Source organism: Planococcus citri, chromosome 5 (assembly GCF_950023065.1).
Source record: "Planococcus citri chromosome 5, ihPlaCitr1.1, whole genome shotgun sequence".
NCBI lineage: Eukaryota > Metazoa > Arthropoda > Insecta > Hemiptera > Pseudococcidae > Planococcus > Planococcus citri.
Window position 1 is genome coordinate 4,326,499 of NC_088681.1, and position 25,414 is coordinate 4,351,912.

General features: G+C 37.1%; 1 protein-coding gene across 1 annotated transcript in view; it reads left to right on the forward strand.

Annotated features, from left to right (window-relative positions):
* Fur2 (furin-like protease 2) overlaps positions 1-25,414 on the forward strand; it is a 337,566-nt gene that overhangs the window by 178,958 nt on the left and 133,194 nt on the right. The window contains exon 3 of the mRNA XM_065368067.1: positions 9,353-9,457. Within this exon, the coding sequence (XP_065224139.1) occupies positions 9,353-9,457 (105 nt within the window). The remainder of the gene's footprint in view (positions 1-9,352; positions 9,458-25,414) is intronic.

Consider the following 25,414-nt stretch of genomic DNA (forward strand, 5'->3'; position numbering starts at 1 on the left):
TATTGGACGGGGTTGGATCAAAAAATAAGTTGGTATTAGTATTCAGCGTTCTCAAAAACCTAATAAACCACATGCCACACGATTTTTTCAAATTTCAAAAAATTGAACACGGGGCAAAGGGGGCGTTGAAGGGCCCAAATCAAAAAAATAATTCGATATTTTTTTGTATTCCACGGTCTCGGAAACATGCGATACGATATGTCACACATTTGACATTTTTTTACGTTTTGACTAAAATTTTGGGGCTCCTCTACCCCTCCCCCCTCCCTTCCCTCAGATTTTGTGAGTCGCATCGCGAAAAATTCATCCAATTTGTAAATATGTAACATGAAAATGTATATTTGGATTTTTTTGAAATTTTAAATTATTGCTCTGAAAAACTAGCTTTTAAAAATTGAGCTTTCAAAAAAAACTCAACTTTGAACTTTTGAAATTTTTGGCGAATATTTCTGAGATTTCTCTCAATTGCCTTTGGCATGCTGCGAACAGATTTTCTCTATGTTTTTGCGCAGTCTCCGGCAATTAATTTCCAAAGTTGAGTAATACGACGATAAATTTTAATTCCTCTTCATCTGCCCAAAGAATGGATAGATTTTTTGTCAAATCAGATCCTAATGCATCAGAAAAAATTTAAGGACCTTTTGAGTGATTGGAGTCTACTGTACGTGTAATCCGAAGGAGCATAATTTCATGAGCAGGATGGCTCAAAAACCTCCAGAAACAACTCATGTGATCACAATAGAAGTCTCCCAATTGGCATAGAAAATTTTAAGCCACTGGAGGAGGTGCAAGCGTTCAATTTTTTAAAAGTTCAAAAATTGTGACACGCTCATTTCCATTTTTTTTCAATTGATTTTTAATCCCGACCCCAAATTTAGTGTCTAAAGGGGAGTGGGGGGGGATAATTTTCAAATTTTCAAAAATTTTGGAACCTGAGTATGAAAAATCTGAGGTTTTTGAGGTTGCTGATTTAGGTTTTTCAATAATTTTTTAGTGTCCTACAAATTGTAAATTTTCTTAAACTTTCGCCCTCGCTTTGTTCGGTCAAAATCGAAAATATTCTGTTCTTTTTTTGAATTTAATTTTCAAAGGCCTGAAGTCTAAAAAAAATGAAAAATAAAATAAAATTGTTTAAGAATTTGAAATTTGTTCGAACCACGTCTGGCTAATTAGTATAAAAAATACTGGAGTAGGGGGAGTCCATGAAGTATGAAATTAGAAAAATATCACCACCCCCCCCCCTCACCACAGCACTATGTTACACCTGTGATTTTGAGTTAGAAGCGTGAAAGGTCCTACAAGTTCTGAAAAATCTAATTCATGGAAAATTAAAAATGACATTTTTGCAACTGGCTTCGCTCTAAAATGAACTAAAAAAAATTTCCGATGTAATTTTTCTCAAATACTGATTCGTACGAAGAATTACGAACATCTCTAGTGCAAATACTCGTTCTTTTAACATTAACTAACGTAAACTGTAGTAAACTTGATTTTCATTGTGTACTGTGTATTATTTTTGACCATCTAATCATTATTTCGTTCGAAAAGGGCATCAGCTTTCGTATAGAAAGTAATCTATTCGTCGTATCACTGTTCGTTATAATTTCGAAATATAAGACGTAGTTATTGTTGAATCAGCATTATGCTTCTCCTGTCGAGTGTTGATATTTCATCGGCCAATATTATTTATGGATCATGAAACCGCACAAAATTGAACTGCTCAACGAAGATTGTGCTTTGAAAATTTTCTCGTTGGTAGAATATTATTATTATACTCGTTGCTCGTATAATACGTACTACATATTTTATTATACGTATACAATTCTGCATCTTATAATTTCTAATTTTTTATTGCACGATTCGTTTAACACGGACGCATCTTATATTACGTTGCTTATATTTTAAAATTTCCTCTTGCAGAACTGAGCTGTGAGCTGTGAGCTGAGCTGAGCCGAATTATGTAACTAAATTAAGGTTCGAGAATTGTTCAAACAGAATTAATTTTTTGCGAAATAATTAAACGCGTTGTTATTAAGGAATGTTTTTCACCGGCGTAAAAAATCTTTTTTATAGCGTAAAATAGCTCGTGTTAATGTTATTCAACATTCAACATCGTTGTAGCACAGCCTTTGAAATACATAAACGCATGTTACGCCTTTCTAGTTCGCGTTCCATAGTCGAGTTTTTTTTCTCGTCTTTATTTTCTCGAAACGTTCATTTCGCATTTTTTTTTTTTAAATGACTTTGGTCTACGGTGGGTTTTTTTTTGAAAGATGATTTTCAACATGAAAGCTTACTTATATATGTGTGAGTGAGACGATTAATGTGATGAGTTTTTAAAAAGATCAAGTTGTTTTCTTTTGTGTGCGAAAGGTGCGGGTTAATTAGCCTCAAAATGAAGCTTTGAGTTTGGTTTCAATTACGTATTTCGTGAGATTTTTTTACTCTCAAGTTTTTCTATTGAACGTTAGTTTGGACAATGAAGACATATTATTTTTGTTACGAGTAAATGAAAAATTGTCCACGCCAAAGAAGCCATGGGTGATCATTTTATGCGATTCCCTTGGCGAAAGTTGAGTTGAAAAAGGCTGCACGAAAGTTGTATATGAACTACAAAATGACCTCGTGGGGATTTCAAGCACTTCCCTTCCCATTGACCTTATCTCTGTGCTGATGTATTTGCTCCAAATGTAACCAATGGAGGATCAAAAGTGATTTTCGCTGATCAGAATGAAACTTGCTCATGGTGCGTGCTCAAAAATATTCTATTTTTATGGCGTTTATCAAAAAGTTTTCAAGCGACCTGTTTCAATGAACTATAATTTTACAAGAAATTTGAATACATCGACAGAATGCTGTTTGAGCATTTTGTAAAAATTTAGACGCCCTTTTTGGTCAAAATGTAAAAAAAAAAAAATGCCAAATATCGTGTGACTACAATTTCAAGAGCTCTGAACACGAATATCAACTCATTTATTCGAATCAACTCCTTCAACGCCTCATTGGCCCCTCCAATTTGCTAAAAATAGACCTCTTGTTCTCTGCTACGTGGGAATATTCTTTGCAAATGATGAGTGCTCATTCGAGGCAAATAAAAGTAAAACAGATTGGAAAATAGCATTCGAGGTCAACGTCACTTTCAAAGAAGCTCGAGTCGAGGATTCCATCTTATAGGAGCTACCGAAGATTTTTCTTCAGCAATTTAAACACGCATTCGTCAACTTCTCTGCTACAACGTAGTCAAGTGTCGTTCTGGGTGGAAATTTCCATCTCGAAATCCCTTATTTTGAACAGAAATTTCGTCGAGATTAAATTTTTTCATCCATGAAGAAAAGCACAGGTTACCTTTTCGGCCAAAAAGTTATAGTTGTAATGAAACATTCAGCTGATTATTTTACTGAAAACTAAACCATACATACGAACCTTGAAAACGTATATAGAAATTAATTTAGATAAAACAGCAAAATACATACAACTACAGCCCTATACGTTGAGTCAAGTCGAGTCAAGATAGTCTATATAAATAGGTACTATATTATTTCCCTGTGGCACAGATTCTCTTCACCCTCTGTAGCTACCGCATCGGGGTATGGTGTGGTATGCCTATATCTAAGTCAGTGTGAAATTGCTTGCGATAATACTCGCATCAAATTTCTAATAAAACGCGCTCGGAGACGGCTCGGTGGTCATTTTATGGCACGAAATGCGAAAATCGAGAAATACATGAGAGACTACAGGACGAATAAAATGTAAAATTTGCCATCATTATACGTATAGGCAACTCTCTATGTACGTCGAGTCTGTAATCAAATTGCGCCACGAATACACAGCCTAAAGCATCTCGGGGCAGGGGCAAAGGGCAGGGGCAGCGTTTGCAAAACCATCGCATACGTACATTTATAGATACAAAACAAAAGCGCAGAAACATTTTCAGAAGAGCAAAGATTATAAAGATATTCAATGTACACATCGCTCGCGAGATAAAAAGCCAGAGAGACGAGAAATTCGGCAAAAAGGAAATGTAAATAGAGAACCGTTTCTACAAACTTGACCCAAACTGCGGGTGAATCTGCATTTAATCTTTACTCCGGCAGCAGCGGGAACCGAATTGAAATTTCAATTTCGTTTTATCTCCATTTGGCCAAACCAATGTTGAACGCCGAATACTACTCGTATATACTCGTACAGCAGAAAACACAGAGAGAGAAATAAACGCAAACACTCGCAAAAATACGCCACTTTTCTATTTAAAATTCTCGTAACGATTTTTTTGCACGTTCGTAATATATATTTTTTAAATACCTACTCGCTGGCGGAAAAAAAAGCACAACCGAACAGAAATACTCTTCGAACATGAAAATTACCCTCAGATACTTCATAAAGACATTTGCCGCTAGTTTAACGAGTATATTTTTGAAAGATAAAAATTTCCCATTTCCAAGCAGTATTTACGTACTCGTGTATATACGATTCCTCCTCACATCTTGCAACAAGAGAAGAAAAACTTCCGCATCACGAAGGGAAAAAAAATCACGATATGAAGGGGTTTTTTCCCTGAAAGAACTAGCAGAGAAGGAGGAGGAGGAGGAAACACCGCTGAATAAATGTCGACTTAAAAAATACCTGCGGGAACAATAACAATAACGAAATCTTTTATTGTAAAACCGAATTCCAGCTTAATAAAAATTTACTCGTTCTTTGATGTTTGTATAAGGTATATCATTTTTCATTTTTCTTACTTATATTACCTGTTATGGTCTTGCCGAGTTCTCTCCGCTAAAACGGTTAAGGGTAATTCAAAACCGTAGCTTAGGTATACCTACAAAGAGAGAAATCCACAATCTTATACTTCACGTCGTCGTCTGCTACGCTTTTATAAAGAAAAACTCCTCCACTTACGTACATTCGCAACAATACCATTTTTCTTCCGCATTTTACCCATTTGAACTCCTCCTACCCTTGCCTTTGCATATACCAGTTGCTGGGTGTGTATTTTTTTTTGTTTTTTTCGTACATTCTGCCTTTAGACTGAATAATACCTGTCTTTCGACGAAAATTGCTATGTAGAAAAATCACTAGAGGGCTGAAAACGTCTCATCGACATGTCGCAGACGTATTCAATTTCCGCTGCGAGCTTTTCGCACGCTTATAAAGCCTCCGAAATAAGGGTACATGTTGATAAAATATTTAAAAAATGTTGGAATTTTTCGAATATAGGTATATTTTTCTTTTACTAGCGTGATTTCAGTGTAGCGTATCTTTTTTTAGCCATCGATAGGGGCAGGTATGTGCAGTAGAAAGACATGCCACCTTGTCCGGTGTTTATTTAGAGGTCTTCGATAAAAGAAAATCTATTGCAGAGAATTGATGAATTTTTGTGTTTGGTGAGGTGAGAGGGGAGGTTAGACATGCCACTCGAAATGAAATCTATTTCCTGAGCAACTAAGTGATTCAAATTTCATGGTGTGCTTTAATTGAAACATTTTTTCATTAGTTTTAGTACAAATACAATTTTTTTAATCCGAATAAATTGGTTAAAATTCTAAAAAATCACAAGTACCCTGAGATTGTCAAGATCAACCGAATCGTTCGCGAATGATTCACTAAAAATTATTCAATTCGTTCACGAATGATTCACCAAAAATTAATCGAACGAAACGATTCGTTCGCAAACGAGCCGCTTATTCAAATCAATTCGTTCGCGAATGATTTACCTAAAATTATTCATGTCGTTCATAAATGATTCATCAACAACTAATTAAATGAATCGATTCGTTCGAGAATGGTTTACTAAAAAAATGATTCAATTCGTTCGTGAATGACTCACCAAAAACTTATTAAATGAATTGATTCGTTCGCGAACGATTCATTTATTCGAATCAATTCGTTCGCGTTCGTGAATGATTCACCAAAAACTAATTACATGAATCAAATACTAGAAAAATGATTCAATTCGTTCGTGAATGACTCACCAAAAACAAAATCTATCAAATGAATCGATTCGTCCGCGAACGAATCACTTATTCGAATCAATTCGTTCGTGAATTATTGACCGAAAATTATCCAATTCGTTCGCGAATGATTCACCTAAAATTATTCAATTCGGGCATGAATGATTCACCAAAAATCAAGTGAATGACGATTCTCTAAAAACTAATTATTCCGTTCGCGAATGATTCACATAGAATTCAATCGATTTGTTCAATCACCAATCGTTCATGAACGAACAAAATGTAATATTTTCCGGTGTTTTCAAAATTTCAATAGGTATTTAACAGGTACTTAGTGAAAGTAAGTGAAAAAGTAGTGAATTTAGTCAAAAAGGTAGTTGAAAAATAAAAAAATTCAAACGCACAACAAAAACTTTCAAATTGATAGTACTCAATTCGCTCGTGAAGGATTCGCCAAAAATTGAGTAAATGAATCGATTCGTTCGCGAACGAGTCACTGATACAAATCAATCCGTTCGCGAATGGTTCACCAAAAATTATTCAATTCGTTCGCGAACGATTCAACAAAAATTATTCAATTCGTTCGCGAACGATTCACCAAATATTATTCAATTTGTTCGTAAACGATTCCCCAAAAATTGAGTGAATGAATCGATTCGTTCGCGAACGAACTGATTCGTATAATTGAATCGTTCGTGGACAAGTCACTGATACGAATCAATTCGTTCGCGAACGAGTCACTGATACAAACCAATTCGTTCGCGAATGGTTCACCAGAAATTATTCAATTCGTTCGTAAACGATTCCCCAAAAATTGAGTGAATGAATCAATTCGTTCGGGAACGAACTGATTCGTATAATTGAATCGTTCGTGAACAAGTCACTGAAACGAACCAATTCGTTCGCGAATGGTTCACCATTCGTTCGTGAACGATTCACCAAAAATCGAGTAAATTAATCGATTCGTTCGCGAACAAGTCACTGATACAAATCAATTCGTTCGCGAATGGTTCACCAACAATTATTCAATTCATTCGCGAACGATTCAACAAAAATTATTCAATTCGTTCGCGAACGATTCACCAAATATGATTCAATTTGTTCGTAAACGATTCACCAAAAATTTAGTGAATGAATCGATTCGTTCGCGAACGAATGATTCGTATAATTGAATCGTTCGCGAACAAGTCACTGATACGAATCAATTCGTTCGCGAATGGTTCACTAGAAATTATTCAATTCGTTCGCGAATGATTCACCAACCTATTGATCAATTTGGTCTGGAGCGATTCACCTAGAAATTAATCAATTTGTTCAATCGCCAATCAGTTGTGAATGATTCGATTCAACTCGATTCACTTCGCTTGAAAACAGATCAATTCCTATACAATAGTTTTACCAAAAAAAAACAAAGAATCAATCTTAAGTTAATTGATCCGTTTGCGTTTGCGAATGATTCACCAAGAAATCAATCAATTTATTTTATCACCAATCGTTCGTACTTCGTAAATGATTCGATTCGATTGTAAACAAATCAATTGTTATACAAATGTTTCAAAAAAAGTGACTCAATTTGTTCGTAAAAGATTTGTATTTGAAGAATTCACCCCTGACCTGAAATTAACCCCCCCCCCCCTGCAAAATAATAGCTCAATTTTCAAAGTTCCAAAACTTGAGATATTAGGTGAGTATCGAAATCTGGGATTTGAGCTCTCTAATTTCGAGTAAATCAAAGTTGAATTGTTCTTTTTGAATTCAATTTCACACTTTTTTTCTGTTATTTTGCAATTTTTTTGCTCAAAATTCTTGTAAAGTGCTCAAAAATTTTTTTATTACAATTTGTTGATTTTCTGTTTAGCTCTGTGGGTGTGGGTATTAGTTTGGTTATGTTTCTTGAACTCTTGGACTGAATTTTTCATTCTTGAAAATAATTTTTGAATTGAAATCTGCCCGAGTGAAGCGAGAGCAAAAACTTCTAAAATTAATATTTGATTTTTCAAAAGTAAAACAACATTTTTTTCGATGAGAGAAGTCAATTTTTCAATCCTCCAACTTTGGTCATAGAAGCTTTCGGAAATTTTCTCAAGACATAATTTTAACACCCCCCCCCCCGCCCGCTCTAAAAAAATTATATGTATTTTCAAAAGCAACCAATTTTGACAATGATTAGAAATTATTGTATCCAAATTTTCAGCAAAAAATAGCATACATTTTAATGCTTTAGCAGAAGTTGGGACCTTTTGGAAGTTTTAACTGGAATGCTTTGGAGAATCTTTTTTTGGTGGGGGGGGGGGGATTTCAAGAAAAACAACATTATTTTCGATGTGAGAAGTCAATATTTCTACTCTCCAACTTTGATGGTCGGAGAAAGAAAAATGAAAAGGATTTAGTTCGAGCGAAGCGAGGGCGATAAGTTTTTAAAATTTATAATTCAAGACACAATTTTTTTCAACTTTTCCCAAATTTCCCAAGTTTTTCCAACTCACCCTATTTCCCTCCAAAAGTCCCAACTTTTCGGCAAAATTTTTCCGTTTGGAGGGGGGGGGGGCTTCTTTCGGCATGCCTCTGCTTGAAATGAGAATTGAGTAAAAAAGAAAACCGAATTTGTCAAAAAAGAATTCATAATTTTTGGGTAGGATTCATTTGAAACCCCCATAACCCGAATTTCAGCTTTCCAAATACTAATTTTTCGATTTTTGAGCAAAAATTATTATGTAGTCTGTTTTTTGACAAATTTGGTTTTCTTAAAATCGAAGTTTGAAATTACCAGGAGAGCTCTTACGCTGAAATGAACCTCATATCTGAAAATTTCTCACACTTTGGCGTGTGGAAGAAAGTCACAAAACACATTTGCGAAAAAATTACCCTACGTTGCATGGTTGGAATTAAAAAAGTTGCAAATTGATTTTACCTCGGTTCGAATAACCATCGATGGTGATTAAATAATTGAATTTTCTGCCTCGTGTAACTTGGCTCGCTATCTTGGAATCACTTTGATGCGATATCGGTCGGTACAGCTCACGTTAGCGAACATTTAACGAGTTCCAATTACCAAATGGCTTTTGAAAAAAAAAAGCAGCCTGCAGGAAAAACCGAATTTTCGTATAGTACAAGGTACACGACTGAAAGAAATTCACTTTATTTACTTTTTTAAAACATTCTCCCATTAGACTATATATACGTCGCTGTATTTTTTTGTTTCTTTCTTCTTTTATATATATACGAGTACTACGAAAAGAACGTTCGCGAAACTTGATGGAAATTCACGTTGTCTTAGAAGCTTGTTGTTTTCTTTTTCAAAAGGATGACTTTTCCTTTTGTTGTAGGTACTTATTCCGCGACGAGGGTCAAAAATTTCCCAAAACTTATTAGTAATTTTTTACCTATTTGTTTGTTCACAGATTGGAAGCTTGAAAGGATTTTACTTATTTGAACACGCTCATGTTCACAAACGATCAACCAGTGCCAGCGATACCCATCACGAATTATTAAAGAATCATCCACTGGTGAGTTTTTTTTTTTTCTTATTTTACTCTTACGATACATTTTCGAATAATGATTCGACGTCGTCGCAGCTTCATTATTGATTCAGAGGGGTTTCTTATAAAATCCATCTACCTGATGGGTGGAAATGGAAACCATGATAATGCTATTAGCGTATACATAACGTTAACTTAGTATGTATAAATTTCGTTAGGTATGTATAAATGCGAAGACAATTCAACGGCGGCGGTGCTTTTGCTTGCTCGTTGATAGGCTTTACAGTTGTGTAGTTGCCGGTTCGTTTAATCCGTTTATATTCGTCTGTTGTTTTCTGGTTTTTGTATACGATGTATCCTTTTTAGAGCATTTTCCGGTTGTTAATATTCCGTTTGTCGGATTACGTACAATATATCTTGTTGGCATGAGTTACAAGGGGCTTAGCGATGCTCTTTGGGTTGTGTGTTTATCGAGAGAATTAACGTGAAAGAATGCCGCCGCATGCCTATGTATTATGAAGTGCTGCGACCACTACACTAGACTACCGGGTATAGGATGTTGATTTTTTTCTGTTGTTGTAATGTTGCCTGATATGCATATTGCATAAGGATAAGAAATTCAGGATTCTGTGTACAAGTGTACGTGATCATGATGTGGAAAAGTGGCATATGTCGGAGAATTTTGAAAATTTTTGTTACAAAATTTCAGAATTTCCTCGTGCCTAGTGCTCGATGTCTGGAAATTTGAGAGAAGTCTGTTTTTAATCCTGGAACCTGAGAATTTGGTTGAGGTGCGTATCAGAAAACAATTTAGTTCTTATGGAGATCTATTTGAGGAGGAGGTCATGTGCCTCAATACAGATTTTCTAGTTTGAAAATTAGAGTTAATACCTCCATAAATGGTACAAGTGAGGAGGAGGGAACCGGGCGCGGGGTGGGGGGAGTTAATGCAACACAATTTTAAAAATCTGTATTTCTTCCATTTTTGAACATTTTTGTACAACGGAGTCAACTTTTTTAGCTCTGAAATTGGATGAAAGGTTGGTGTGTTCCGAAAATTCTTAAATAATACAAAAATTTTCCCCCTTTGAAGAATTATTATTTGTTTGAAACGAAGAAGAAAGGAAGTGGAATAATCAAATCTGGAAATTACATTGCTATCTACAACGGAGTCGACAAGAAAACCAGCGCTGCAGGTGGAGTGATGTTACATAAATACATAATAAACATGCACCGCAAAAACGTCGACTCATACAACATATGGCATGAAAGAATTGTATAAGCAAGGATGAGATTGAAAAAAGACTTTTACAATATTCGGAGTATATGCCCCAGAAGAGGGAAGAGAGGAACAAAGCGAAGAGTTCTACGAGCAACTACAAAGGGCAGTACAAGCAGTAAACCCAGAGGATAAATTGATAATAGCAGGAGACTTGAATACTCAGGTAGGAGATAAGCGTGTAAAGACAGTAACTGGTATGTATGGAACAGAAGGAATGAATACAAATGGGAAGAGACTGATAGATTTTTGCACTTTCAATGGACTAAGAATCATGAATACATTCTATCAACACAAAAAAAGATGACAAGATGACATGGAGCAATACAACAGGACAAAGCTCAATGATCGACCATTTTATAGCCAACAAAAACGTCGCAAAGAAATTCTTGGATGTAAGAACATATAGGGGTCTAGAAATAGGCACTGACCATAATTTTGTTCAAGGAGTAATGAGAATGGAAACAATAAGAATACCAGCCAGGAAAAATGAAAAGAAGATCAACACAAGAGCCCTGGATGACCCAACCAACCAATGGCTGTACCAAAGATGGATGAACATCATAAGTGAAGAGATACCAAAAAGTCAGGACATAGAGGAAGAATGAAAAAATATCAAATCCATTGTGGCAAAAGCAGCAAAAGAAAGCTTAGGAATGGTTCCATGCAGAATTGGGGCCAAGCAAATATAGAATTGGGACAACAAAATCCAAGAACTCATACAACAGAAAAGACAGGCATTTAGAAAATTCATGAGCTCAAAAAGTGAAGTTGATGGTGAAGAATATTGAAAGCAGTCTGCAAAAGTCAAGAGAAAGTCTAGGAAATTACAGTGAGAGAGCAGGGAAAATTTCATCACATTCCTAGAGCATGACACATACAAGTTTTGACTTATGACTAAAGGTGTATAAGATTATAAGGAGAATTGACACAAGTGGGTTTGCCAAAAATTAAAATCAATGATGCAAAGGAATATTTTGAAGAACTCTGGAGTGATGAAAATGCACAAGATAAAAGATAGAAGATGAAATTGGAGATATAGAAGACAGAATTTCATTTAAAGAGTTACAAGAAGCTTTGAAAACAGCAAACAATGCAAAAGGTCTAGGAGAAGATGGCATACCAACAGAATTGTACAAATACGCAAGTGGTGAATTTAAAAGAAGACTGCTGGAATTCCTAAGTATGATGTACCAAGAAGAAAAAGTACCTGAAAAATTCAAAACAGCAATTGTAATACCACTGTTCAAGAAAGGCGATATGTCAAACCTGAAGAACTACCGAGGAATAAGTCTACTCAACACCTGCTACAAGATATATGCGAAAATACTGGCAAAACGACTGGCAGATCATGCAGAAGAAAAGTTATCAGAAAGTCAAAACTGATTTAGAAAAGGAAGATCATGCACTGATGCAAGTTATACAGTAAAACTACTGATGGAAAAAAGGATCGAATACAACCTAGAAACACGCATGTGCTTTATAGACCTGGAAAAAGCATATGATAGGGTCGATAGAAAAAAACTGTTTGAAGTCCTAAAAGATGAAGAGATGATATATACGAGGGTGGTTCAAATATAACCCGGAAGTTTCCCACAGACATCTGAGAAATTGAGTTTGGAAAAAGTTGCTGCACTGGATGATAGACTGGAGTGTTATGAAATGTAAAGAACAGCTGGAACCGCAAAGCCTTACTTTTTAGTGTATTTTTTAGCCATTTTCAAGAATGAAGTTCTAGTGTCCCTTGCGCAACGCATCATGTTTTGTTTTTTGGTCAAAAAACATGTAAAATCCGCGGAAAGTTATCAAAAAATACTCGAATAGTTCGTGGATGAGTGCCTTTATGAGTACCAAGCGTATGAATGGTGTTCCATTTTTGGAAATAGCGGAAAAGTGACGATGAAGGGAGCGCCAATTGAAGCAATGGTCAGGGTGTCAGCTGGGAAGGTGGTGTATACAGTGTGTTGGGACATAAGGGGGTAATCTCATGTGATTTTCTGCCTTAAAAACCAACTGTGAACTCACTGTAACATAGTAGCCATCTAAGAAGCACAATAAAATCCTCCCATACTGATCAAAACGACGAAAAATCACGATTCTTTGTGTGAAATTGCTGCAAAACAGTGCCAGGGCGCATACAGCTCGGCTTATGACTGAAAAATTGAACGAATTGGGATGAGAAACACCAGAACACCTTCCTTATAGTCTAGATTCGACACCTTGTTGATAATTATTAAATTGGACCATCGATAGAGGCACTGAGTAAACATTACTTCAAAGGCAATAATTGAGAAAAATCATTTTTGCGCAAATGGCCACTTGAAACGCCGCGAACTTTTTGCAAAAAAAAAAATTATAAAGCTCCCAAAGAGGTGGCAAATGCACACACCATATGAGAGAGACTACCAAGAATAACTGTACAAAATTGTAGCTCTGTAGGTGGAAAGCAAAATTTTTTATGAAAAAATTTCGGGTTATATTTGAACCACCCTCGTAAAATGCAAAAGGTAATAAACAGCATATATAAGAACACTAGAATAAGAGTACGAATTGGAAATAAACTCGCAGAACAAGCAGAAATAAACAGAGGAGTTCACCAGGGATGCCCACCGTCTTGTGTTTTATTCAACATGTATATGGATCACATGGTAAAACAGTGGCAGAAAATGAAGCCAAAAGGAATCAAGACAGACAGAAGGCAGGAAATATCAACAGTACTATTCGCAGATGATCAATCAGTACTAGCCGAAACAGAAGATGACCTACAGAGATCAATGTGCAATCTAACAAAGACATTGGAAAAGTATGATATGAGAATATCATCAGAGAAAACAAAAACAATGGTCTTCAAAGGAAAGGAACCAGTAAGAAGCAAGATTGTAATGAATGGAAAAATCATTGTGAACGGGTCACTAATTTCAAATACCTGGGAAACACGATATCATACCAGGGAGAAGTAGATGTTGGTGGAAAGATTTCAAAGTTCCTGAGAGTCACAGGACTGATAAATAGGACCCTGAGAAGCAGTAAGGTGCGAAAAGAAACAAGATTGAAGGTGTACAATACCCTAGCAATACCAATGATGACTTATGGAAGCGAGGTATGGGCACTGAAGAAATCTGATAAAAGAAGAATAACGGCAGCGGAGATGAAGTTCATGAGGAGAATGGTAGGGTTGACTCTCAGAGACAGAGTCCCATCTGAGAAAATAACAGCAGATCTCGGGGTGAAGCCAGTCATGAAGAAGATGAAACAGTATAGGAAAGATTGGAGAAATCATGTCAAAAGGATGGAGGAAACAAGATTACCAAAACAGGTCCTTTAATATACACCAATAGGGAAGAGAAGCAGAAGGAGGCCAAGGAGGAAACTCACTGATACCTCAGGCTCATCCTCAATAGGTTCCACATCGCAGCAGACAGGCTAACAGGCCTACCGCTTATAAGGAAACGACGACGACGACGATACTTGTAACTTAGCCGAATTTTATTTCTCTTTGATGATGTTTGACGAGTTTTTAAATTCTAAAAGAAGCTAGGGCAACATTTTTTTCAAAAAACATTCCTCCAATGAGAAAGTATTTTTCAAACATTTTTCCACGATGAAAAAAATTCTCGAATTTGGATGAATTTTGATCGAATTCCACTTCAACAAATAACGACTAATTTTAGCTTTAAAAATAGGTAAAATACCTGAACAACCGCTTCAGCTTCCCTTCCTCATTCGGCGATTCTCTCATTCAAAAACAGTGTTACCAACCGATGCGATCAACAACCCAAACACGTGTTATTTTTCTTCGCCGCTCGTATCAATGGGCCATCAAATAAGCCCATTTATTTTTTAATTTGCCATCACAACCTAGGAGGCGAATGCAACATCGTTGAACGAGCACGCCAACGCCATTTAATCGGCAATAAACGTCAGGCCGATCGTGATACACCGAATTAAATAAGTAATTACTCGGGTTACCATTACATTTACAGTGCACGTACACACTACAGAGCGCCAAAACAGCAGGCAGCAGGCATCGAGGGTATATGCGTTTCACTCGTACTCGATACTATACACATAATTCTTAACACTTTGAGCAACCCTCGAAGGAAATCAACTGACCGCTAGTAACGAAAAATAAACATCCGTTTACAAAACTCTCCGTCGCTCCATTATCAGATGGAAACTTTTTAATTTCGACTAACCGCGGAAGCTTTTTTTAAATCGAAAGAAAAAAGCAATTACGAGCTGTTCTTTATGAAGTCGAACGAGGCGGTAGCGTAGAAAAAAAAACACCAAAAAAACAAAAAAAAAAAAATTTTCATAACCTCGCACAATTTTTTAGCACTTCGTGGATGAGGGAAAAAAATATATCGATAAATACGTGTGATCCTGTATGTAGTTATTTCGCTGTTAACCACACGTGCTCCAGCTTCGTTTAATAACATATACATTTATATGTACGCAAACAAGAGCGCTAAAAAAAAGATATAAGTATACAAAAACGCGAATGGGACGAAAAAAAGCTCAATGAAAAATGGTATCTGGCGAATAGTAACGCTTTACTTTCTGCAGCAGCGTATAACTGACAAGTGAAAAATGCCTTTTCTTCGTAACCGACGTATACTTTTCATCTCTGCGATTCTCTTCCACCCCGTCACCTTCAACTTTACCCTCTTTTTTTTTTTTTTGCACGTAGCTAGAACTATACGTAGACGTACTCTCGTATATACGTATGTAGAGGTAGCGTATTATAAACGTCATTTTTCCCCCTCATACGTACATATCAAAAATTCTTCTTTATTCGTCTTTTTGACCCCTGCTGCTCGTGAAAATTGCCTGCGTTTAGGGAGCCTTTAATATACGAGTACGAAAACCGAGAAGCGTTCTGTTCGTTCGATTTTACCATCCGAATATGACATTTGATAAATGCCCGTTTCGTCGATCCGCCAATATAATTTTATCACCCTGACGATCATCGATCACGTCACGAAAAATAGGTTTAAAACACCTTATACGAATCGTTCGAATGTTATAAACGATGGGTTCAAAGTATCGTACAAGTTCAACGAGCCGATCTAAGCAGAGTTTTCCACTTTGAATAATCGTTTCCTCCATGTTTTTACCTGAAATCAGAAATCTCAACCCAAAAAAATTAACAAAGAAATTTAATAGAATTCATCTTTCTAAAAGCAACAAATTAGTCATTTTTCGCGATTCTTCATTCAAAATTTTTGATCGTATACAGGGTTTCGGGAATTTTCATTTATAGTCATAAGTCGTGTTTTCTGGTATTCGTGCGCAATTTTCAGTCTACGCACGTGAAAGGGTATTTTTTGACGCCCAAATTTTCAAAAAAATGTCCAAAGGTGGTCGAGAAATGCGATTGAATAGTTACATTTTTTGGAATCGTTTGAAACTGGACTTGTGATTAGAAAAGACAATTCCAAAGGGTCACGTGATTTTCCATCTCCGTTTGATGAAATTTTGAGGTAATTTCAAGTTTCAAAAATCTACTGGAGGCTCCAGTAACTTCCAAAAAATCGCTGGAGGCTCCAAAACGACTTGAAATCCGCCTGCAGTCGACTTCGTAGCGTATTGATATTGGTTTACAGAATGAATTTTGGCTTTCAATCTCCATTTGATGAAATTTTGGGAAATTTTCAAGTTTCAAAAATGTACCTACTGGAGGCTCCAAAACGACTTGAAATCCGCCTGCAGTTGACTTCGTGGCGTATTGAAATTAGTTCGCTGAATGAATTTTGGCTTTCCAACTCCGTTTGATAAAATTTTGAGGAAATTTCAAGTTTCAAAAATCTACTGGAGGCTCCAGTAATTTTCAAAATGTCGCTGGAGGCTCCAAAATGACTTGAAATCCACCTGCAGTTGACTTCGTAGCGTATTGATATTGGTTTACAGAATGAATTTTGGCTTTCCAACTCCGTTTGGTAAAATTTTGAGGAAATTTCAAGTTTCAAAAATCTACTGGAGGCTCCAGTAATTTTCAAAAAATCGCTGGAGGCTCCAAAACGACTTGAAATCCGCCTGCAGTCGACTTCGTAGCGTATTGAAATTAGTTTGCAGAATTAATTTTTCCTTTCCATCTCCATTTAATGAAATGTTGAGAAATTTCAAGTCTCAAAAATCTACTGGAGCCTCCAGTAATTTTCAAAAAGTCGCTGGAGGCTCCAAAATGACTTGAAATCCAACGGCAGTCGACTTCGTATAGCGTATTGAAATAGTTTTGAAAATCTACTGCTCAAGCATAAGGAAACTCGACTTGTGACTAGAAAATAAGATCCCTAAAGTCGTACCTGCTCAATCGAATTTTTCGACCATTTTTGGGCGATTTTTCGAATATTATTTAGGGCCCAAAAAATACCCTGTGAGACCTATGACGTTTCGACGCTTAACACCTAGAAAGTACTGTCATACTGCTTAGAGAATTTTTTCCTATTTTTTTTTATTGGTAGAATTTTGGACAGAAATTGACAGTTTGAGACCTTCAGACCCTTGTGGGACTCGTAATATAACGATTGGGACCCTGTTACTGTTGAAAAATTCCAGTCGAAGAGGACTGCGGGTCCAACTCCTCAATGTACCTGGGTGCCCCTGCCCCAAAAGGGGGTCCAAATTTTGAAAAATCGCGAAAAGTCGTGTCATATATCGAATAGTATGTTTTCGAGGTCGCTGAGTACGAATATGAATTCATTTTTTGGATCCGGCCCCTCGATGTCCCTCTGCGCCCCAAAAAAGGGGTCAAAATTTTGATAAATTGTGAAAAGTCGAGTGATATATCGAATGGTATGTTTTCGAGATCGCTTTGAACGTATAATATAAAGTAATTTTTTGGGTCCAACTCCTCAATTTACCTCGGTGCCCCTGCCCCAAAAGGAGGTCGAAATTTTGAAAAATCGCGAAAAGTCGTGTGATATATCGGATAGTATGTTTTCGAGGTCGCTGAGTACGAATATGAACTTATTTTTTGGGTCCGACCCCGCAATGTCCCTCTGCGCCTCAAAAAAGGGGTCGAAATTTCGATAAATTGTGAAAAGTCGAGTGATGTATCGAATGGTAAGTATGCTTTCATGATCGCTGAGTACGAATATGAACTTATTTTTAGAAACCAACCCCGCAAATCTTAATACTGCCCCAAAAAAGGTCAAAATTTTGAAAAATTGAGAAATGTGCAACATATCGTTTATGTGTCACTTTTTTTCCTTTACGTTATTTTCCCGCTCTGTGATGTACGACGGGGTAAGATTTTCTCACAGATATTAAATTAAAATATTCCAGTTTCTAAAAGCATCTAGGTGTTTTTTAATCGAACGAGGAATTCTCCGGGGTGAGAAATACTATTTAATGCTTACAGTTATGGCTTCCATCGTTGATTATGATTACGGTGTGTTGGATTATGTGAATATAGGTGCTTGTCGTATTTCACCTGTGACAGATATACCTACCTGGATTTCCATGGGTATATATAGGTAAACAACCTCATTCATAAAGGATAATTTCACCTCTTGCAGATCTTATAGGCGATGAAAACGGCGAGAGATTCTATTCATGTACTGCTTGCATGACGTTCTAAAGCACACGAGTACGTACTATGTAAAAGTACATAATACGAATACACGAAGTACGAGTACTACATTCGTAATTTGTATACGAGCCATAAACAAATATACATACTGTACATCTCTGACAACCCAAACTATACGACAGTTTTCAGTATACCCAACACAAATGTGCATTGAATACACTAAACGAATGAAATTCACACTCGACGATGCGAGAGTAATTGAAGAAAAACCCGCAGTACCTGACTAATTTGATTTTTGTCTAGTGCAGGCTGCATTTTAGTCACGAAAGAGAGTAGCGTTTATTAAAAATTAATACGATTAAATGTAAACACCGAATCTTATTACTACGAGTACCTACTCGTGTACATAAATTGTACAAATCCGTGATAATTCACATGCAAAATATCGTACCTCGTAAAAGGCGGCTAAAATGAAATATGTTTATTTTACATTTGCATGGATACCAATTAATTCGTAATTCAAATCTGCGAAATTATTGTATCGAAATAATAACGCGTCGAGGAAAGGCGCAGCTAGAGCTAGATGGTATGTTTCTTCATCTCGTCTCATCAGCAAGAGAGAAACTCCTCGTGCACTTGAGAATTATATACGCGAGCATTCGGCAGCAAAACTGTCGTTTATGTAGCTTCAAGAGAATAGACAAAGATTGATAAAGAATTTCTCTATGCGAGATTTGGCTTGGTCGGAAAATTATACGTATATATAAGGTGATAAGATGTACAGTTAAACGTTTCGCGGCTCATTAAATATGTGAGCTTTGAAACGAACCAACCAACGAACGAACGAAAAGCTGCATATTTAAATTCTCCCCTCCCCCCCTCTGTTCATTTAACTCGCGCCTTTCGTTGTCTCTCTACTAAAGAGTAAGCTTCGACAACAAAAGCATTACGAAAACAAAAACCATGCTGACGATGCTGGTAACTCTAAAAACTATACAGCACGCCAGGCTTTCGCAAAAACGGAAACCCAAGCTTCGCGAGCAGCTCGAGCTTCTTTGAGTAAGAATTTCAAACGGTATAACGCGTAACCTAGAAATTAATATTATAAAGAAAATACGAATATAAAAGCCAACTTAAGTGTATTTGTCTTTTGCGCGCGTATTGTTTTGCAAATGTAATCAACAATAAGCGAGCAAAAGACGACGAGATGGGCCGATGCAGGCGGAGGTATCCTTTGCAGTGACACGCTCACTGTACGACGAGTCGCACATTTTGAGACACCTTGTATATGTAGTACACAGTACACAGTATACCCCCTCCCTCCGTTCATGAGGCAGAGGCTCGTGTACCCTTCTCATCGCGGTACAAATTAAAGAAACAAAGTTGTATTTAGCGGATTGTAGGCCTAATTTCTTTTGCAACTTGAAGCTTTTGTGTACATTCTTTATCGATCTTGTCGCCACTCTAAGTAAACTGCTCCGTGGTTAGCCCCGAGTTATATACTCTCGAGAGTTTTTCTCAATTGTAAACGCGTACCAGCAGAGTATTATTCGCGGATGATCGAATTTTCGGTCCGGGTATACTTTTTCATCCTTCAAGTGGACGGCTAAAGATACCTACGTGATGCGAAATGTGAACCGTATCCTGGCGGGGATTACTTTCCGAGTTATATGGGGGATGTTTAAGGAGCTCGAGTTGTCCATAGTGGAAAAAAAACCAAGGTCGGTTTCTTACAACGTAACACCACCACATATAAGTGTAGGTTCGAGTTTTATATACGATTTAACGCAGGCTTTATATCGAGTGAGACTTTTATCGAATGGAATGCTAAATTTTCTCGTTTTTTGCACGAGATCAAAAATTGTGAGCATTTGGGCACCCTCGGTGAGAACTTGGGATGCCATTTTAAAAATTTGTTTGTTGCAGTAGCAGTCAGAGTAAAAAAGAATGTACGTCATAAAAAACACGTTTTGAGGATATTTCTGCTAAGCGATCGTTTGTTTTTTATTTTCGAGAAAAATATCAACTTTCGTCTGGAAAATGTTCAACTTTTAGCCGAAAAATATATATATATTTTTTTGAATAGGGTGTTCAATTATCAACTCACAAAATATTGGCTTACTTAATTATCAGAGTCGAAAAAATTTTTCATGAGCTTATCTGCAAAAAAATGTTGAACTTTTTAGCTAAATAAGACTCAATTCTTGCCTGACGAAATTTTTTTCTCAATTTTAGCAGAGTTCAATTTTTGCCTGAGAAAATATTTAATTTCAAGTTGAAAAGAATCTTCAACCTTTAGCTTTCTTAGCTGAAGACCTTCTAAATTTTTGCTCAAAAACATTGAAATTTCGACTGCAGAAATGTTTTATTCGTTTTAATCAAATGTTCAGTATTTGGTTAGTTGGGGAAAAGCCCAATTTTTGTTGAAGAAATGTTCAAATTTTGACTGAAAAATTTTCTACAGGAAAAATGTTCGATGTTTTAGGCGAATAAATGTTCCTCTTTTTTGGTGGGGGGGGGGTGAATATCTTTAGGGTTAGGAGGTTCGGCTTTTTTCTGGAAGTTTGGAGGATCCATAACTGCCATGCAGAAATCACGTAGACCTTCGATCAAAATTCTTGATATTGCATTCATTCTGAGGTGATTCAAACCTGATTTTTTCATTCCTGGCGCAGAACCCGCCCACCTCTCTTTCTCACCACTGTATGTTTTAAACTTGTGAATTAAGACTATAAATCTATTAAATTATATTTTTGAACTTCTAAAGACACTCCGCCACCAACCACAAATTCCAAGGATCATTTTTTGATGGGGTAGGGTCACACAAATTTTCTACTTGAACTTCAACATTATTATCAGGCAATCAAAAGAATTTTTTCTTTTTTTTCAAGTAAGAAAAAGAAGAACAAATGACCCTCTTCGTTTACTGTTTGTTCTGAGAAAAATACAGGAGGAGGTGTAAAATTTTTCATTTGTGGCGCAGAACTCACTTTCCACATCCCATTCATTCTAAAGTAATATTTTAGTCCAATTTTTTCATTCTTGGAGCAGAAACCGCTCACCGTTGTTTCTTGTTCGTATTGATCTTTGGGGGGGGGGGGGTCAGATTTTTCATTCTTCATGTAGAAACTCGCGTAAAATACCCATTTGATAAAAAATTTTAATGTTTTATTCATTCTGAGATGATTGGAGCCCAATTTTTTTATTCCTGGCGCAGAAACCGCTCATCACAGTTTAGCTGTTCATTTCGTGATTTTGGGGGAGGGGGTGTCAGATTTTTTTCTTCGTGTAAAAACTCACGTTAATACCTATTCCTTCGATAAAAATTTCTCATGTTTCATTCATTCTGAGATTTGAGTCTAATTTTTCATTCCTGGCGCAGAACCCGCCTACCTCTTTGGCCACAATTTTTCTTCGCGGTCTTCTTCGACTCGATTTTTTTTCAAAAAAAAGTAACAGGATCCTAATCGTTGAATTACGGGTTCCACAGGGGTCCGAAGGTCTCAAAATGTCAATTTCTGTCCGAAATTTCACCAATTAAAAAAATAGGAAAAAATTGTCAAAGCGGTAAGATAGTAATTTCTAGATACCTATCACAAGGCGTCGGAACGTCATAGGATCCACAGGGTATATTTTTTGGACTCTAAATAGGTATCTAATATTTGAAAAATTGACCAAAAATGGTCGAATAACGCAATTGAGCAACTACGACTTTAGGGATCTTCTTTTCTAGTCAGAAGTCGAGTTTCTTTATGTTTGAGCGCGATTTTGAGAGTGGGCATTTGATAGAGTATTTTGGGGCCCGAATGAATTATCAATGGTCGAAAAATGCGATTGAGTCGCTGAATCTATGGGAATTGTCTTTTCCACTCCCAAGTCTAATTTCAGACGATTCTAAAAATTGTAGTTGTACAATCACACTTTTCGACCATTTTTTGGAAATTTTTCGTAAATTTATTGAGGGTCATATAGATAGCTTTTCATGGGCAAACTCCCAAATCGCGCCCGAACCCCAGAAAACTCCAATTGTGATTAGAAATAACAATTCTCAAAGTTTTAGCTATCCGATCGCATTTTCAATTTTTCTTCCTTTTTTGGGGTCATTCCATGTCAATTCGACCTAAAAAAAATGCGATTACGAAAGTTTGTTATGTCTTTCGATTTCGCTCAATTTTTTTTTTACAATGTCTACCCACCTAATAAGTAAATAAGAAACCTGAAATCAGTTTGGTCCCAAACCCCGAGGAGGCGGGTGGGGGGCTCCAATTATTTTCACATTGTCTCGAGGTACTCAACAAAAAATATCGTTGAAAATTTCAGCCTCCCCATCCTCCTCATGTCCACCGCTCCCTCTCCATTGCACTTTACCACTCCGTCTAACTTGAGAGACATTTCGAGAAAAAAAAATCAGCACAAGAAAGAGAAAAAACCTCGACGACGATCTCGACTCGAGCCAAAGGAAGGAAAGAACAGAGGGAGCCGTGCGAAGTTTGGTAAAACGAAGATATAACAAGCTTAAAATTTTTATATTGTCCTTGGCCGCTGCAACTAATCTAACTGATATTAAAAAACTTCAACGTTTCAGTTTACTCGGCCGGGCCGCGCAATAAAAACAAAAAGATGTTACATTAAAAACTAAGCGCGCCCCGAAAAAAAAAAGAAACTACACTGTACAACTACAGTGCTATGCTATATACGGCCGTAGTATAGCAGAATGTCTACAACATCTACATTATAGCGCAACCGAGAAATAAATGGCAACGAAGGGTGGCAGTGGCGGGGAAAAAAACAACCGTCGCTCGGTCGGCATCTTTCCTACGGTGATAAATTTTTCAAAGGCACGCGCCCTCGCTCGCGAATTGCTCTTTCTCTTTCACTCGTCTTTTTAAATAGCGCCGAGGAAATTTTTAATTGGATTTTTCATCGGCGTGGTGGGATGAGGGCCGAGGGGTGCGGGCCAGCATACTCCTACGCATACACAGGCAGCAACAATTTGCATATCGCGTATACTAAATCTCCTCAGCTCGTTTCTACCTACGTACAAATTGTGGTATGAGGGAGGGCGAGGGGGTGGGGCAGGGGGAAAAGGAATAAGATGGAACGAAGCTGCGGCTATTGCGGTGTAGATAACCTGCTGAGATGGTCTGCTGTGTACACTGTACACGTTTCGACCGCAGATACAAACGCAAATTGCAGGTGTATCTCGTCGACTATGAGCAATTTTTTTTCCCCGTTGCCAACGTGGATTTTCTTCGAAGCGTTTATACGCGTTTAATTTAATTATCGCGCGGCGGAATTGCGAAAATATCCGGCATCGGTATATGGTACATACATACAAATACATAGAGATGATTCTCGAAACGTAGGTCAGGTGTGCACGTATTTCCTTTGCGTTGAAACGATCAGAAATGTACAGTCTATAACATCCGGCGAGGTATAAAGGCGTATATAGAGGAGTCATTAATGGAATTATACGCGTAGGCCAGGTCTGGCTATATAGGTACTATTTCGTACACATTAAGCACACAAATCGGCTCTATCTTTGATATTTAATATCACGCTGACGTTCGATCTGTAAACTCCAGCGTGGGGATAACGTGTACAGGCCTTTGCTGCTTTTTAACAGCCGTTATCGCATCGAAAGGTCCGACGAATCAATAGCATATGTTGGAATTCCGTTACAGGATACTATTCGAGTTACGGTAGCCTTCGTTGATTCGAATTTCCCCCACAGCTTCATCCTTTTATTAATGTTGCAAAATTCAAGATCGTCCTTACGGTAGGTAATAATCTACCAATGCTACATGTATAGTTTCCTTTTTCAGATACTACCTAATTAAACGGTGCGAGCTTAAAACCTGAGCTAGCCTGTTTTAAACTTATCTCGATTGAATGGACACTTGCAGTTGCTTTCGGATTCCATTGTCATTATTGCTCGCTTAATTTATATACCGAATTGGTTGATATGAAATTGCCTTGCGATATGCGAAAGTCGTGATTAGTTTTATGACGTTTGCTCACAGAATGACCCTCGAATTTTCAAAAAAATCACCCAAAAATGGTCGAAAAGTGCGATTGTACAGCTACAATTTTTAGAATCGTTTGGAATTGGACTTGAGTATAGAAAAGACAATTGCCAAAGTTTTAGCCACTCGATCACATTTTTCGGTCATTTTTGAACCTAAAGAAATTCGACTTGAGACTAGAAAATAAGATCCCTAAAGTCGTAGACGCTCAATTGCATTATTCGACCATTTTTGGGCGATTTTTCGAATATTATTTAGGGCCCAAAAAAACCCTATGGGGCCCTATGATGTCTTGACTACCTAGAAATTACTATCTTACTGCTTTGAGAATGTTTTCCTATTTTTTTATTGGTGTAATTTTGGACAGAAATTGATATTTTGAGACATTCAGGACTTCTGTGGAACCCCTTAATTCAACGATTGTGATCCAGTTACTTTTGAAAAAAATCGAGTCGAAGAAGACCGCGATGAAAAATTGCGGCCAAAGAGGTGGGCGGGTTCTGCGCCAGGAGTGAAAAATTGGGCTGAAATTATCTCAGACTGAACGAAATATCAATAATTTTTATCGAAGGGGTATTTACGTGAGTTTTTACATGAAGAATGAAAAATCTGACACCCCCCCCCACCACAAAATGAAAAATGAACAGGAAACGGTGGTGAGCGGTTTCTGCGCCAGGAGTGGCAAAATTAGGCTCAAATTATCTCAGAATGACTGAAACATGAAAAATTGCCATCGAAGGGGTGTTCACGTGAGTTTTTACGTGAAGAATGAAAAATCTGACACCCCCTCCCCCCCTCCATCCATCCACCCATTCCAAAATTGAGAGGAAACGGTGGTGAGCGGTTTCTGCGCCAGGAGTGGCAAAATTAGACTCAAATTATCTCAGAATGACTGAAACATGAAAAATTGTCATCGAAGGGGTGTTCACGTGAGTTTTTACGTGAAGAATGAAAAATCTGACACCCCTCCCTCCTCCATCCATCCATCCATCCACCCATTCCAAAATTAAGAGGAAACAGTGGTGAGCGGTTTCTGCGCCAGGAATGAAAAAATTGTAGAGGAGAAGATACAAATATGGACCCCCTCTAGCTTTTTAGCTTTAAAGGGTAGAAAAAATTATCAATTTTTTTTTCGAATATACCAT